The 16,414-nt window shown below is 42.3% G+C and overlaps 1 protein-coding gene across 2 annotated transcripts in view; it reads right to left on the bottom strand.

The window, feature by feature from the left end:
* The window catches only part of AOAH (acyloxyacyl hydrolase), an 82,397-nt gene that overhangs the window by 41,376 nt on the left and 24,607 nt on the right, over positions 1-16,414 (bottom strand). For both annotated transcript variants that reach the window (XM_036405980.2, XM_036405981.2), the window contains exons 6-12: positions 13,170-13,229; positions 7,742-7,812; positions 6,390-6,450; positions 5,814-5,884; positions 5,261-5,309; positions 4,876-4,924; positions 3,663-3,757 (exon numbers count right to left, since the gene is read on the bottom strand). In XM_036405980.2, the coding sequence (XP_036261873.1) occupies positions 3,663-3,757; positions 4,876-4,924; positions 5,261-5,309; positions 5,814-5,884; positions 6,390-6,450; positions 7,742-7,812; positions 13,170-13,229 (456 nt within the window). The remainder of the gene's footprint in view (positions 1-3,662; positions 3,758-4,875; positions 4,925-5,260; positions 5,310-5,813; positions 5,885-6,389; positions 6,451-7,741; positions 7,813-13,169; positions 13,230-16,414) is intronic.

The raw sequence follows: 16,414 nt of genomic DNA on the forward strand, positions 1-16,414 counted from the left end.
AAAAACCCCCTAGTACTTCTTCTGCTTTCCTAGGCCTTATAAAGTGAATGTCTACTGCATTACACTTCACTTTTAGCATCCAGATTTTCAGGTTAAGGGGTTGAACATTCAGCTCAATTCTTGCTGAAACTCTTAAAAGAAAAATCAGGCAAAGCCAAGAGCTGTTGATAACCAGAAAGCCAAAATAAAGTCGACTTGACCCCTTCTTAGAGATGTATCATTCTCTTTGTGTAAGACACCTGTGACTTCCCCTATACAGGAAAGAGTGGTGGTTTTTCAGTTGTTTTGTTTCTTTGATTGTTAGTTTCAACTGGAGAAATAGCATGTCCAAGCTGCAGTTTTCAAAGATGTTTCCACCTCATAATGGGTGTTTCCCACACTGAGTAATGCCTCCATGTGCTCTTTCTGGGGAGAACATACTCTGAGAGGGATGCTAACTGTGTATGTGACTGGCTTCTAGGAAAAGCTTTGGAAATAGCACTGGAAAACAAGAGTGCCCCCTCTGATATTTAGCATGCCAGAGGACTTGATGTGGGAAAAGTGAATGATGCAACTTGATGCATCCCATACAACATGAGACAGATAACAGAAGCATGTCCCCTGGCATAACCCCAGATTACACTGGGGGTTATGACCCTTACAGGGCAAAACTAACAGGGCAGTAAGTTCCTAATTAGACCAGGAAATCCAAAATCCAATGTATACCATCTTCCCCACAATACTCTTCAAGTCAATGGCATGGACATAAGAATTCCAAAGCTGTTCAGCCCAAATCTTATCTTGTCACCCCTGTGCTGAATATCCAGCTACCCAGACAACACCCTGAGTGAATTTCTCATTCACACTCTCTTTTCTTTCCATACTCATCGTAGGATCTCCTTTCCAATGTAGACTATGCAAAGCAAAATCAGCGAAAACAACCATTCTGCAGAGCCTTTTAATTAAATGCTCAGCATCTCTCCTAAAAAATTATTTCTTCACCTACTTAGCTTTAAAACTGGAATTAACAGCTGCCACTGATGTGGTGCTGATTAGCAGATGAGCCCACAGCATTGTTACCAAGTGTAAATTTTACTTTACACCTGTGGCTGTAAACACTTGTAAATGTAAACACACAAAAGGATAAATATAAATAAGAAATATGTGAAATATAGAAAGCATATAAAATGGATATGCAAAAATATAGAAAAATATTAAAGTAATAAAATAATACACAGAATAAATCTAAATTAACAGGCACAAAACTTTTTTCTGTACCCATGATAAAATATCTGCACAGGGCAGGGGTAAGGAAGTGCTATTTGAAATTCCATGTAGAGGTTTGAGGTTCTATTGAAATGAAAATTAAAGCTTTGAACGTGCTTTAGTATTGACTATGGATAAAACCATTTGACAAACTAATATTTTTATGTGAAAAGAAATTCTGCCAATTTCTTTTTGGCAGAATCAAAGCCAAGTGTCTTGAGCTAGACAGCACAAGGGAACAGTAGGTATACAAAGATGATGCCTTTTCCTCTCTTCTCCAAGGCCTAACTTTAAATTCTTGGTGTGGTCCCAGATTAAAGACGTTTCCTGTAAGATTAGGACACAGACTCTCTGCACTCTCTCTGGTCACAAAACCATCTCTGGATGTGCTTCAAAATTCTCCTTGAGGGAAGCCTTGCACTGAAAAATCATTGAAGACAGTTAATTTGTTAACTAAGCCTAGAGATGAAGAATATTTTCCAGTGGCTTTTAATACAACACAAGAGACAACAATATTGCACCTTCAAAACCCCAAGGCAGTTAAATTGCTGCTGTTGACATCCTCCACAGAGAAAGCAAGACACAAAGGACAAGGAAAAGGAAAAGGCAGTGATAAAGTCAGAATTAGTTCAGAAATGGTATTGCCAGTGCTTCTGTGCTCAGGTGACAGCTTTCACACTCATGGTGAGCTCCAAATTAAAAAACCTTTTACTTTTGCTAGAGTTTAATAACAGATAATTGTTTTTATACAACTGAGATCTCTGTATGTCCACCTTAATATTTAACTGATGTATTTTTGCCAGGTTGGTAGGAAAGCTTGGAAATAGTCCTAGAAAAAAACATGTTGTTTCCTATCCCAAACCTCACATGTATTTTTTGGGCCTTACACAGAGTGCACCAATTCCCTCCCCATGCAAGCTGCTCTGCATGCATCAGACAGTAACAAAGAGCCTCCAAAACTTACTTTTGTAATCTGTACTCCAGCTCCCAACCTTGAAGCTTATGCCTTGGCATGCTATTAGCATTGACCCATCCAACTGGTGGATCAGCAAGCTTCAGGCAAGAGAAATTCTTTCTAAATCTTCATTACAATGAAAATAAAATGCTGACATAGTCTAAAACTGGTCTTGCCTATATGGATTTACTACCAGCCTTACTGTCAGAATCATCCTTGCCATCAGTATTATTAGATGAGATAATCTCAATTATCATTAGTGGTAATTTATTATGTTCCTCATCAGCTCTGTCATCAGTGTCATTCGTCTAATTGTTGTTCATAAGCATTTAACAAAGAAAAACAATGGCTAATCTGCAACATTTAAATCAGCTATGGGAGCAAAAGTGGAAAAAAACCCCATGAAACTCTCAGACCTCCCACAGCACTGCAACTACTAACAGTCTGGGAAAACAGCATTGCTCTCCAGGAAATATCTGTAACCTTATTCTACAGCCACCAGTGGATGTGTAGAAGGTTTTCATCAGGAAGGGTGGGCATGATGATCTATCTGCTAACCCCTGTGCAACAGACTCTTGTGCAGAGAAGGACAAGGTACAGTCCTCCCTGGCTAGAGACTGATAGGATAGGAAACAACAGTGAAGGTTGGGAACATACCTGCACATTTATCTCCACCCCATAATTGCAGTTTGCTGGAATGATCTTTTCCTCTCAATTATTTCATTACATGCCAGTGAACTGCAACGGGCTCAGTATAGTTCACAGTCAGGTGCATTTTGTTGTTTTTTGAAAATCAGAAATGCTGGGATAACCACCCAAGGATAGACACCAGTGTGACAGGGATATTTTATGGTCACAGGAACCCTTCCCTTAAGGACAAATCTATTATAAATACTTGGATGACCCTCAAACACCTGTGAATGCATTTGTTCAACAATCCTCAAAACCAGAACACTGGAGTTATGAGACCTATTTCGCATATGCCACAGGATGAGGGAAAACAATCCAGGGCACGTCATTTCAAAGCCAGATTCCTAAAGCAGCAATTCCCCGGCTGTCAGCAGGGTCACTTCTGCAAACACCCTCACAGCAAGGAGCCATCCCAAGCAGGCTGCTAATGGCAGGTCTGATCCCACAGACAGCACGGGTCTCCTTGAGCTGCAGGCACGTGCTTGGAAAGCCAGATGTCCTGGTTTGTGTCTCTGGCACAGCACTGGGACACTGCAGCCAAACTGTTCCCTGACCCAATTGCACAGATGCCGGAGGAGCGGCAGTGGCACAGGGCTGTGCTTTTTTATCTTCACAGGAGCAGATGTGGTAGGGGACTGATACACGTGAGACCATAACTACAAATTCCAGTGCAGTGAAGCATTTTGCACTTGTTTCCCCTTGGCAGCCTGCAGCACAGCAGAGAGAGCAAATGGCAATCAGTGGTTTTGGCAAGCTGAACGTGATTCCTCACCGCTGACATCTGTGTGACGGTCATCCACTCGGGAGGGATGTGGAAGTGAGCGCCGGCCGAGTCCCCCAGGAGCACGACCCCTCTGGAGTCTGCACCTGATGGATGCATTTTGTTAGTCACGTGGGCAGAAAGGGCAAGCTGAAACCCAGCTTGGAGAGTGCTTAAAGAGGAACAGCAGTAGCAGCTGATGGAGTCACAGGGTGACTGACTACACCACCCTTCACATGGCTAAAATGTTCAGACACTGCAATAGGATTTTCACTCCATCTGCAGCAGAAACCGTCTAACAGGCATTTGCCAACAACCCTAGAGAAACAACTGGGGACTGGGCATGAAAAACAGGGGGAGGTCTTGCTAATCAGAAAAGAATCCTGGATGTATTCAAATTGTGTGTTATTTCAGCAGAGGTTCTGCTGTGCAGACAGTGTTTATTTTTGCTATCCATAGATTATGCATTAAAAAGTACTTAAACATTTAGGGAAATCGGATTACTCAGAAAATTGCTCAAAGCTCCTTATAACAGAACTGGGTGGCGGATGTGCTACTCATATGAGTATTTCTGCTAGAACAATCTGTCTGGTTTATAATTAATGTCACTTAACATTTGTAGATTAGCCTTTCATCTAAAAATGTTGAGGAGTCTTGCCAGGCAATGGTTCATCCCCAGGATATTGATTTCAGTGTGAAGTGAGGTGAGTGGCAACTGCAGTCACTGCTGGTTTGTGAGGCTTTTACTTGTGCAGTGTGGGCACACAGGCACCCACCCACATCATGGTCAGGGAGATCAGCTCATGCCATCACTTCACCCCTTTAAAGCCTTATCTGGAAAAAAATGTATGTATTTATGGCAAGAGGTAAAACTGGACAAATGCAAATGTTAAGCTGCTTCCCTAAATCTCAAAGACATTACTCTGGGTTAGTCTTCAGGCACCAGAGAAGATGCAGAGCTGACATCTCAGTTTGCTGCTGTCCCCAGTCTATGTATTCAATTTCTTTACTGAGCTGACTTTTAAGGGGAAATTACCAGCAGCCTGTGTTTTACAAGTTTCATCTTTACCTGTCCTCACGACTAAAAAAACTCAATAATTTGCTTTTCTCATGATGTTATAAAGCCTGTTGTCTTTCCCTAGCCTTGTGAATGTGCAAATATTGAAATATTTATAAAATTCATACATAAGACACATCGTTTATTGTATTGGCTCTAATGATTTACCTTTGCAGAACTTCTCCTCATAGGGAATTCCATCTTTTGGATCCACACCCTGTTGGAGAAGAGAAAGGGTAGATAACAGTACCTATCTAGCACCTGAAGAATGGCAGTGCAAAACAGAGGCTGAGAATTTAGTTATTCTTGAATGTTTGCCTGCAGGAGGCACTGTATCATAATAATGATGCAGTGACATTATTTTAATAAGTATATGTACATTTTAATTAATCATATAAGCTATAATTTAAATAATCATAAGCATCAACAAACAAACTTAATATCAGCTAATAAAACCAGAATAAATAAAAAAGGAACACTTCTAAACTAAGTCAAAGACTAAAGAGGACAAAAGAGAAGCAGCAATCAGGAAGGTGCAACTTCATTTACTTACCCATATGCCATTGCAGTTAGAGTCACTTTTTGCATCCCAATTATCAGGACTAAAACAGAGAAACAAAAGGATAAGAAATGTCACCAAAAAAAATCGGGAAATCAGATCTCCAGTGCCATTTTTCACCAAAATTAAAAAAGAATTAGAAATTCCTTTCTGCATGGAAGGGTGGGGTTTTTCCTCCTTCGGATCTAGGAGAGGCAATTTTTCCTAGCAAAATGCAAATGAAAAATGCAATATTAATTTAAAGTTAATACTGGAAGTTGCTGAATAAAACTTATTCTTTTAGTCAGTGTCATGGTTTCCCTCCCCATCTCTGGTCTGTCTGACCAATTTTAGCTGCAGGTGCTTTAGAGAAAGGAAAGAAATTTGCACCACCCCTGCAAATGAGTCCCATCCTGGTCTTGATCATCCCCTCTTGTCTCCCTCACAGCGAAGTCAAGCAACAAGCAGTGATGTGCTTGTCGAAGAGTATGGTCACAACAAAATCTGGAGCCCATTCTTCTCAAAGCCACAGTTAATAAGAAGCCTTTAAGATAATTAAAATCTTTACCGCCTGCCAGGGTACACGGTTGTGTTTTTGTCGTTGCAGTCTCTGCCTCGCCAGTGATAGCCCCTCAGCGTCTAAAGGCCAGGAGAAACACACAGATAGGACAGCCATTATTACTCTTGCACTTTTAATTTAAAATATCTAAAATGAGAATCTAACTCAAGGTGTAGGAATAAAACCCAGTAAACAAGTTGTATTCCAGAGTCCCTTTGCTAAGCTTTAATAAGTGACACCTAGCATGCTTTGGTGCAGAAATAAGACAAGTTGGCAATTTATTTTTTGTTTAATATGACTTTACTTCACCTCTTATTAATTCAGTAAACAACCACTCAGCAGCAGAGCAATTTGCTTCTGCAGGGAGCACAGCTTTCTGTGTGCATTTCCCCAGGTGGCACACATGAATGATTGCTTTTTCATCCAGGAAAAAACTCAACATTTTATGACAAAAAAACCTTCCATTCATTTTATTCCTATTCCTATTTTCACATGAATGGATAAGGCTTTGCAGAAAGTAGGAGGAATCCCAGAGACATCCTCATTATCAAGGGATTACTGTACCAAAGGAAAAGCTTTGCTTACTGGGAAGGTGCTAAATTTATCTCCATCAAAATCTTCAAAAGGCAGTTTATTTCTTAGAACACTGTAAAAAACAAAAACAACCCCCATAGTGTTAACATATGGAAGGGAATCTATTAAAAAGGTAAAAAACACAGTGAAGTGTACAGAACAGATAATAACTGGCATGATATTCACTGCTCTATATTCAGTTGTGCCTCTGTGCTTGTACTTCAGCAAAGTGATCCTGCCCAAAAGAGCAAATCCTGTGTTTCAATATCCACTGACTGAGCTCTGGAGGCTGATGGACTCCTGTATGGCTTCAATGTCGAACCTGCAGTCTCTAAAACAAACTAGGACAAGAAATCTGTAGTAAAATTTAGGGGGGGGGGGGTTGGTTGGTTGGTTTTGTTATTTTTTTCTTTTTTTTTTAGCTACAGAAAGAGGAAAGTGAAAACCCAAAAGTGGTGAGGGAGAGAGAGTGCATGAGGGAGAGATCAGAAAATCTGAGCTCAATATATGCAATCCAACATGTGATATAAAATTTCATTCCCTGCGTGTCTGAACTCACAGGGCTCAAACTCAGCTTATGTATCCTGACTAACATTTCAAAAGACACTTGCAAGATTTTTCATGTCAATCAACCCATTCCAAATAAACTCCTGATATTTGCAGTTTCAGTTAAATGAGCAGAAATAGGTGAGCAAGTTAGTCTTGGCAGTTGAATCAGTCAATTATAAATGATAATCCTGATTTATTTTTAGACCTGCTTGAGTATTCCTCCAAGTCATTGGAGTACATCGACAAATACCCTTTACGAGTAATTGCCCAGCTCATGTCCCTGGCCTTTCTTAGAAACTGGCTCAAAGTCAGCACTGTCATGAGTTGTTTTTCCTGGATGCCATCCACCTGACTTTCTTAAACACCTTGGGATTGTTCTATGCTTCACAACTGAAGCAAAAATTTGGGTTCCTCACAAAGTCATGCACGTGCTGGTGGCCTTCCTGCACTGAGCCATGGGCACCACAACTGGGTGAACAAATTAAGTGAAGAAGTTTCTTGGGCTCATAAAATCTCAGGAGAAGGGTGGATTCCTGTTGGAGATGTCACATCTGTGAGAGTGTCACATATTTGTGCTCTGGGATGTGCTAAAATTGAGCAAATGGTTTAAGCATTAAAACAACCACAAGGATCCCTGTGAAGAATATTACTTACCTGAACTCTGTGCAGACTCCTTCTGTACTACCTAGACAGTGGTTTTATAAAGGAAACCAACACAAGTAAATATGGGAAGCTTTGATAGCTAAGGATGACTTTCGAAACAAACAAATTTACCATATTCTGTTTCTGGTTAAGGACTGAAAATGTATACATACAATTTAATCTTCTCACAGAGGTTAGCCAGAAGAGGAAATGCACACACACTTGAGAACCCCATGAAGCTTTTCTGGAGAGGAAGAAAAATAAAAGTAGATGGATGCATTAGTTCACAGAGGTGGTGTAGCTCGGGATATTCAGCGTCAGTAAATTGCAGACCATGTATTTTCTAAACCATGTATTTTCTGCCTAGAAACGTCTAAAAATTCCAATGATGTCAATAAGGATGCTACATGCCAGAGGATTTAGATGTGACACAGCAGTCAAGGATTAAGGCTGAGCATTTTACAAACCAACTATTCTTGTTTTTAAAGACCTGTAAAACTCAAAAAGGAAAGAAAAAGTTCTGGTCTTCTCTCTGTCTTCTCTTATGTAACCAATTTCTTTTTCATTCTTTGTAAAAATTACTGTTCTCATGTTTGGTAAATGTGGTGACACCTGACACAGGGCAAAACTAGTGAAAGCCACACACTTGGGGCCATGAGTCTGGTTTCTACATGCCAAAGGCCAGGGACAGCTCCAAGAAGAGGAGAAATGAGAGGATCCAGACTGTGCATAGAATACCCTTGATTTTTTAAAATGAGATTTTTTTTACCTGGAAATCTAGATTTTATCTTGGCCAAACCTGTAAGTTGTAAAAGATAGCTGCTGCTAGAAAAACTCCTTCAACATTAGTAGCCCATATCCTTGGGCCAATCCAGTTGATGTTCCAGGTAGCCAGGAAGCTTCAGAAGCTGAAAGAGACTTTTCTAATGAATTGTGTTGCATGGGCAATTAATCCCACAAAAACACTGCTCATGTGGCTTCACTGTAAGTTCAGCTGGTCTTGAAACACTGAGGGTGCTCAAGTGTTCTCTAAATGCAGAGGGCTAATTGGTGCACAGCCCAGTTCTCTGCATGCACTGAGGCTACATTTACCATGTAAATATGAAGCAGATGAGCAGATGGGCATACTCATAACTTTATGCAAAGAAGGGTAATTGTTTATACAGATACAGCACTTGAAAGCTCTGTCCTTGGACCAACTGCCTTCTGTTACATATTTTATATACACAGAAAAAAAAGTAAGATAGTCTTCAACCTAATGATATTACAACCCATGCCCATCATGAAACAGAAGGTAAAGCTTGGATGCAGCAGGCTTGGAGGCCAGTGGAAGGTTATTACACACCACGTGGGTCTATAACCCCAGTGTATACAGCTCTGAGTGACAAAGGAGAACTTTGAGGCAGCACAGCAAGGCAGTGAGGCTAAGGAGCATAGGGCATTGCCTTGCAGCTCCAGGGAAGGTGCTTGCTTGGACAGGTAACAAGAGGCTATGGAAGTAAGGGTGTCATGCTGCCCAGAGCAGGAGGTCAGGCACAGAAATATGCCACAGCCAGGATCTCAGGGTGGAGAGGAGAACTGGGCTTGTGGAGAGGGGACAGAGCCCGTAGTAAAAGGTTGCAGCCAACATTTATGCTGGTGGCCGAAGTGATCATGCAGCAAGGTGAAGATGAAAAAGAGTGGTACCTTTCTCAGGTACCACTGAAAAGGAGAAGGAGGAGGAGAGACCTGCAGTGGAGTAGGAGCTGCAATGGTGCACTTTCTGAAGAAGGCAAAAGTGAAATCAAGGAGAAAAGAAAAAGGAAGGTCAAAGAGACAAGAATCCTGAAAAAGGCCACCAATTAACTTTCTTCAGTTCTGTCCAACACACTCAAATGACAAAGCTTTAGTCACACCAGCTTGGAGGGAGTTGAGGTACTGGTGAAGTGAAAGGAGAAACCAGAACACAACCACAGAAGAAATGGGGAGAAAAAGCCAAAAGCAGCCAAGGAAGTAGGGCCTTTCCTTAGGCTGAAAGGCCAACCTGGTCCCACAGCTGCACCTCCAGTTGCCCTCTGTATTGAGGGTATTGGCTGCCTTAGGGCTGTGTCCTACAGCATGGCTGGGACACAGGCCTCCTTCCTGCTCTGAGTGTATGGTCAGGTGGGCAGAGAGCATGAGATGAGAGGCGCACAGGCAGGATGCCAACTTGTCTCAAAGAGATTTGCAAACTTATGTACACTTCCTGGAAAGAGGAAAGAAATCACTTCCCCCCTCCTTCATGCAGGACTAATCCTGCCAACAGAAGCACCAGAAACTCTTTAAGCCTTCCATCAGGCTAAGATTTGCAGGGTCTTCATCTGAGCTGTCAGCTTTTCACTTCAGCCTAAGCCACGGTATGCAAAGCCTTTGAAGTTAAGGCACCTGGAGTCAAAACCGCACCAGAAAGACAAACTACAGGGCTTGCAAAAAATAAGTACATAAGTAAAACCTCCTTTTATTCTGTTCACAGGCTGTGCTAAAAGTTTACCCTTTGCTGTAAACAGAATAAAATCTTTCCTGTCTTTTTCTCACCTAGTCTTTTGAAAATTCTTGCTGACTGGCTCTCTGTTGATTTCAAAGGGAGGTTATCCTGCAGTCCCAAAGACTGCTCAGCTTTGGTGGGAGTGGATGCATGATGATAACCTGGCAATGCTGTGGCTGAGGACCAGCTGCAGCAGCATTCCAAAGCCCAGCAGCCTCTGGCTCCACAGCCTTTCTATTCCCACAGCAGGTGGGACAGTGAGATCTGGAGGTAATGCTTTAGCTCTGCTTGGCATTGTGCGGGAGAGTGGCTCATCTGAACTTTGAGGCTGTCTTAGGCTACTCTCAGAAGGCAAGGAATACAGGTATAAAAAAGGAGAGAATCTTTGTGTGAACAGGCACTATTGGGTCCTTCCCAGCAGAGACAGGCTACAACTGCAGCCTGAGTTGTTGACAGAAGATGGGCTACTGGCCCCTGTGTAACACGGGTGAGTGGGCAGGAGATCAGCTTATGTCCTTCTCTGCCTGCCAGCTCACTTTGGGCTCCCTCCATGGCTTCCCACTTGTCCCACTGCCAGGCTGTGACGTGCAGGGTCCTTGTAGTCATGACAGGACTGTACAAATGGTGCCTGCTCTCATTAAATGCCACAACTCTAATCACCATTCTTTCATTGCTATTGCTCAAAGATGCCCCTTAGTATCTTCTCCACCCACAAGAAGAGTTAATGCTAGAGGTGTTCACAGTGATTGATAACACTAATATCCTATTCATTGCCTGTTAACATTCCCTAATGACATTTCTGTAATTATTTTAATTGGTTTTACTAAAAAGAATAACAATGAGTCCCTAATGCTTGTTGGTGTTTGGTTTAAGCCAGTGCCTTACAGATGGCTCACTCCTTTTAATGAATGGAAACATTTATTTAAATTTTTTGGAGTTTAGCTGCTTTTACTGCATTTCTACATCTGCTGATTACCTTTTCTTTTTTCCAAACTCATAACGATCCTAAGAAATTCCAAGTAAATGTGAAATCCTGGGATCCAGATGGATTTCCTGTTCTCATTACAACAGCCATCATCACATCTCTTTTTTCGTGCACAGTCACACACAGCTGCCATGCCAAGACGGGGACAGTTAACTTGAAAGAATTTCTTCAGAAGGCTTTCCCCAAACATACAATGCAGCAAAAACAACAAAAAGAGCAGATATGGGAAGAATTGACAGATCTAATTTGACTTTTTGGTCTAGCATGAGCCAGAGCATAAAAGAGTCCACCTGAATGTTTTCCTTTCTTCACTGATATTTATGCAGGGATGTCCTACCACAGCTGGGATGTTTCTGGTTCCTCACCCCCCCACTCAGACAGGTAATCTTCTCCCCAGGCAGTGAGAGCTCCTCAGCTCTCACTAAGGTCTATCTGCCTGTGCAGGTAGGATCATGATTTGGGAGCCTTGAGACTGTGCAGGTGATTTCCTCATCCTTTCATAACATGCTGCTGCTCTGGGATACATGGCTTATGCAAGCATGATTCACACTGTGCTCCCTCCTGGAGATTCTCTTTTGTGTTTCTTATTGCATTGTTTTTCTGGATCTGAAAATAACTTCAGTCTGGGTGAATGGGAAATTAAAAGCTGAAGTAATGCCTCTAGAAATGTTATTTTATATTTTCCAGGTTGAAAATAAATTTCAGCCATGGTCATTACAGGAAAAACTCTAGGAATAACTTCAGGAGAGGCCCGAACAAGCATATGATATGTGTTTTAATTTGAGCTGACCTTGCATTGTGCAGGAGGTCTGGAAATACATTGAAACACATCTGTGACCTTTCTGCTTCCAGTCTGTTTGTCCTTTCTGCTGCAAATGGGCAGCTAGGAGCAGGAAGGGGCCGAGGGCTAATGGAGATTGAGAGAGGTATTGGGGCATTGAGCAGTTTTGAGGATATGTGAGAGTAAAGGCAAAATAGGAGTGCCTATTGCACCCAAAGATTGGTGCCAACCATGCCACCCTACCCAGGACAGCCTGAAAGGATGTGGCCTGCCCATTCCAAGAAAGTGGGATGTAGCTGGCCATGTGAGGGACTCAGCCCAATATGAGTACAACAAGGGTACAACACATGCAAGGAAGCAGAGGAATTGTGTCCCACAGGGCAGCACTGCTGTGCCGGTCCCTCTCCAGCCCCGTGCCTGCACCCAATCAATCTCCAGCTCACAGAGAGGACCTGCTTGACTCAGAGCCTCTTGTTACAGGTGCTAACGTGGGGACTTGCTCCAGGGAGAGAAGAATAAAAATTTCATGTAATTTGAGCAGAAATTTCAGGCCATCAGTAGCACAGCACTGAAAAGGAAGGGAAATGAGTAAGAGATCCTGCTGGTTGCTGTTCTGTGGGAGCTGAGGCCGGTCTCTCCAGTGCTTTGTTTATTTCCCTGGCTTGGTAATTTGGCAACGGCCCAAAGGCTAATTAGGCACCTCAATTTTCACTTTTGTGACTAGCATCACAGTAAGGATTCAGGAATAAGCAATATAAATAATTTCTTCACAAACACTTAAAGCATTTCCTCTTCATTAAGTGACTTAACTGGAAGCAAACTCAAGGGCTGAACTGACTCACCTAAGTGAACCTAGCAGAATAACAGCTGCTACTCTTCTCTGCTACCCTTTAGTGATCCTCTACAAATCTGAGAACTCAAAGATTTCAAATCCCATTTTTCAAATTTTAGAGGCAAAGGCAGCAACTCATAAATACAGCAAAAATATGCAGAATTTGCATTCAGTCCATTGCTTGAGTTTCAGACAGCCCCAAAGCACAGTTGCTCTGCTCTGAGGCAAGGGGTCAGTTCATGAAGCACCCACTTACATACAGCTACAAGGTAGCTGCATCTTTCTTTTTTTATGCTCTCCCCATCCTTTCATATTTTTCCTTTATTTCTCCCTCTCTTTCTTCTAGTGTCACCCGATAGAGCAGATCCTGTATCAAGTAGGAGTGAGTCAGCATCCAATTCAATGCTAATCAGGAGGATTCACAGTCAGACAAAACAAACAAGGACTCCCGATAAAATGCCAGTACAGAGTAAAACACCTTAATGCCATCAATTTCTTACCAAGTCCTTGGAAGTCTTCATAATTCTTTTTGCTTTTCTTATTGCAACACTCAGTCCCACCTAGGAGAGCAAGAACAAAATGAAAAACAACCAGATCAGCCTCACAGTATCCTACCAACTTTTCCCCCCATTTCCTACCATTTTTTTCTATTTTAATATCAGTCACAGCACAGATATGATGTATGAGTCCACAAACTCCTCATCAGTTACTTTTTATTGGACTAACAATCAATTATCCAGTCACCTTCTATGAAACTCCAGTAGCAAGAGTTCATTTATTTTGCTCCAGGGCATCATTTATTTCCCAAGGAAAAGTCCAGATCAGCTGAAGAGCTGAAATTCATATCCTGACTGCACTACGTGAGCTGCAGAGGACATACTTCTCTAGCAACTCCTCCTGAAGGAAAACTCATCCATTAAAAGGCTAAAAGAGCGTTACTCATGTAACATCAGTCTGACTTGCTGTGGGAGGAAACATTTTCTCTTGCATGGATAAGGGTTATACACAGCTGAGGTTCATCCCAGCAGGGGAACATGGCGTGCGGGAAGGTACAAAGCAGGGAACAGAGTTTGGAAGGAAAATCCCCTGCTTAGGATCCAGGAAGGTTAGCTTTTTATTCTGGAAATACCTGCCCTGGAGAGCAAGTTCTTGCTGACAGTGGCAAGATAGTTTTTCTGGTGGGTCCATGCCAACTTGTGCTAAAGAGGTATTTTGGGATACCCCCACATTGTGGGTACTTATACCTACATAGAAAGAAAGAGCAGGAGAACCATTCCAAGAAAAGGTCCTGGAGAGGCATCAGATTGGCCATCATAAGGCCACGGGTTACAAATAAGTTAGCTACTAGTGATACACAAATAAATCCTGAAATCCCTTTGCACATAAGCTCTTTGAAGGAGCAGAGGAAATTTTGTGCAAGGGGCACCATCCATGAGTGTGAGTGACAGCCAGGACAGCTCTGCTGGCAGCAGGAGGACACATGTGCCATGTGTGGTGAGCAAGGTCAAATGCACCCTGATGGCTACTTGCGATGGCCAGGAACTACCAAAACGCTGCCTTTGTCCTTGGTCCTGCTCTCCAAGCTTTCCTCAAGGCTCTGCCATTGCAAAAACCCCAACAAATACATCTTTGCACCCCATGTGGTCCACAGCCCTGGGCGCTGTCTGCAGAATTGTTGAGGCATTGGCAATAAGTAGCTGCTGTTTCTGCACTGTGCCATTAAACGCTGACCTGGCCTTAAGAAATTTGTCTTGTATCACAGCAAAGAAAGATCACACTGCTTCTCTTGCCACAAGGACTCTTCCCAGTCATGGAGGTGAGGGGATGCTCATGCCATCCAAAATATTTAACAACTATTTAACAACTCTGACGAACAGCACTTTCTAAATTCAGACATATCTTTCCATAAGAAAGGAAGTTCTCACAACTCCAGTTTAGGAAAAAAAATAAGAGAAGAGACAGTCAGAAGAGTCTGGGAGGGTCAAGGTAACACCAGTGTGCTCCCCCCTGCTGCTCCATTTTTAATTCAGGACAGTATTCTTGTATCTCAATGATGACAATTCCCATATGTTGTGCTGCATTTATTAGGCCACCTTTGAAAACAGCCATATCTGTGAGATATGGTATGTGACATAACTAAGTGATGGCCTCTGTCCTCCTTCTCAGTGTTCATCATGATAAAGGCTGAAAGCACTGCCTGTTTGCTCTCTTTCAGCAGGAATAACTACTTATGTTCTGCAGGCTTTGAGAATTGGCAAAAAACCCCCAAACTTAAAATAAAAAAGGAGATAAAAATAAATTATTTTTGAAAATATTTCAAATGGAAAAAAATTCCAGAATATCACAAACACATTAACACCTGGTTTCTGCTCAAAAACTGTTAGTGGGGACAAACTGTTCTGTCTGAAAATGACCTGCTATCAGTCCCTCCTACAGCCCAGCCTAAGGACATTACTGCCAGCCTAACATTAGCTGGGTCTGAGGGCTCTGAGGTAAAGTCAGCACAAGTTTATATTCATCTGGACAGAGCTAGAGGAACTCAGCAAGGGGGAAAATAGGGATGCTTCAGCAAATGCTATTATTACAGCATTTGGAAAAAAAAGAAAATGTCCCTCATGTGATGGCACCTTATTGAACAGCAGCATGCCAGATTAGAATATTAAAGCAGACTTAATTTGTATTTAAAGTAATCATTGCCAGCATTTTTGTGCTGGGGATAAAATTTAGCATGTCATTATAATTGATTTAGGCAGTGATCAAAGTAAATTAATTAACCGTGATATTCAAGGGTCAAAAATTTATGGTGAACAACACAAAGGGATACGGATGAATAAGCATAAGCAGCAAGGAACACAGACTTCTAAGCTGCTGGGTTTTAATATATGTGTCACATTAATATATGTAGTTAATATATGTTTAATTTACGGTGTCTATAGTCTTCTAAAAATCAGGGTATGTCATAAATAGATGAGAGAAGCTAGCAATGAGCCAAGCCATTGTTTTCTAGTTTTTCCCCCCCTGGGCAACTGCTGTCCCCAAAACCAATCATAGATCTTACGTTTGCCATAGTTATGTTGTACAATACCAGCTGCTGTCATTTCTGCAATAAAATTACTTGAGAGGCAGATGTGAAAAATGGCTTGAAATTGAGTATAATAGTAGAAAAATTCCCAGAGATGTAGGACTTATCAATCCTTTTCTGCTGGGCAGGGTAGGAAAGACCTTTCTTGCTCACAGCAGCAGCACATAGCACATGAGAAATGCATGCTTCAGAAAGCTACAGGAATATTGCACTCAGAAAGCAGAAAACAAGGGAGGAGAAGGCTGGAATGACCTTATGCACAGAAAATGCTCTCTCTGAAGCACTGAAGTTGATATCTTCTCTCACTTCACAAGTTACCTCAGCCAAGACTCCAGGTTGGACTGTGGAAGACTGGCAGCTGAAACACCCACCAGGAAGAAAACACTCCTGGTTTTACAGCTCACCTGTAATCCCTGGCTGACACCAAGCCTGCCACTGAAGGCCATACCACCCACACAACCTCCCCTGCTGCACCTTGGCTAGCAAGGAGCCTCCTCTCTTTCCCATTGCATGAGAGCACCACCAAGGAGGGGGTTCCCTAGGCTTCAGCAGCTGATGGATGAGTCCTGGGGAGCAGCCAGCACCATCCACCCCAATTCGAGCAGCCCTGCCACCCTGTGTGAATAACATATCCAGCCATGGATGGGGTCGAGGGTGGGGTGT

Source organism: Molothrus ater, chromosome 1 (assembly GCF_012460135.2).
Source record: "Molothrus ater isolate BHLD 08-10-18 breed brown headed cowbird chromosome 1, BPBGC_Mater_1.1, whole genome shotgun sequence".
NCBI classification, from domain to species: domain Eukaryota; kingdom Metazoa; phylum Chordata; class Aves; order Passeriformes; family Icteridae; genus Molothrus; species Molothrus ater.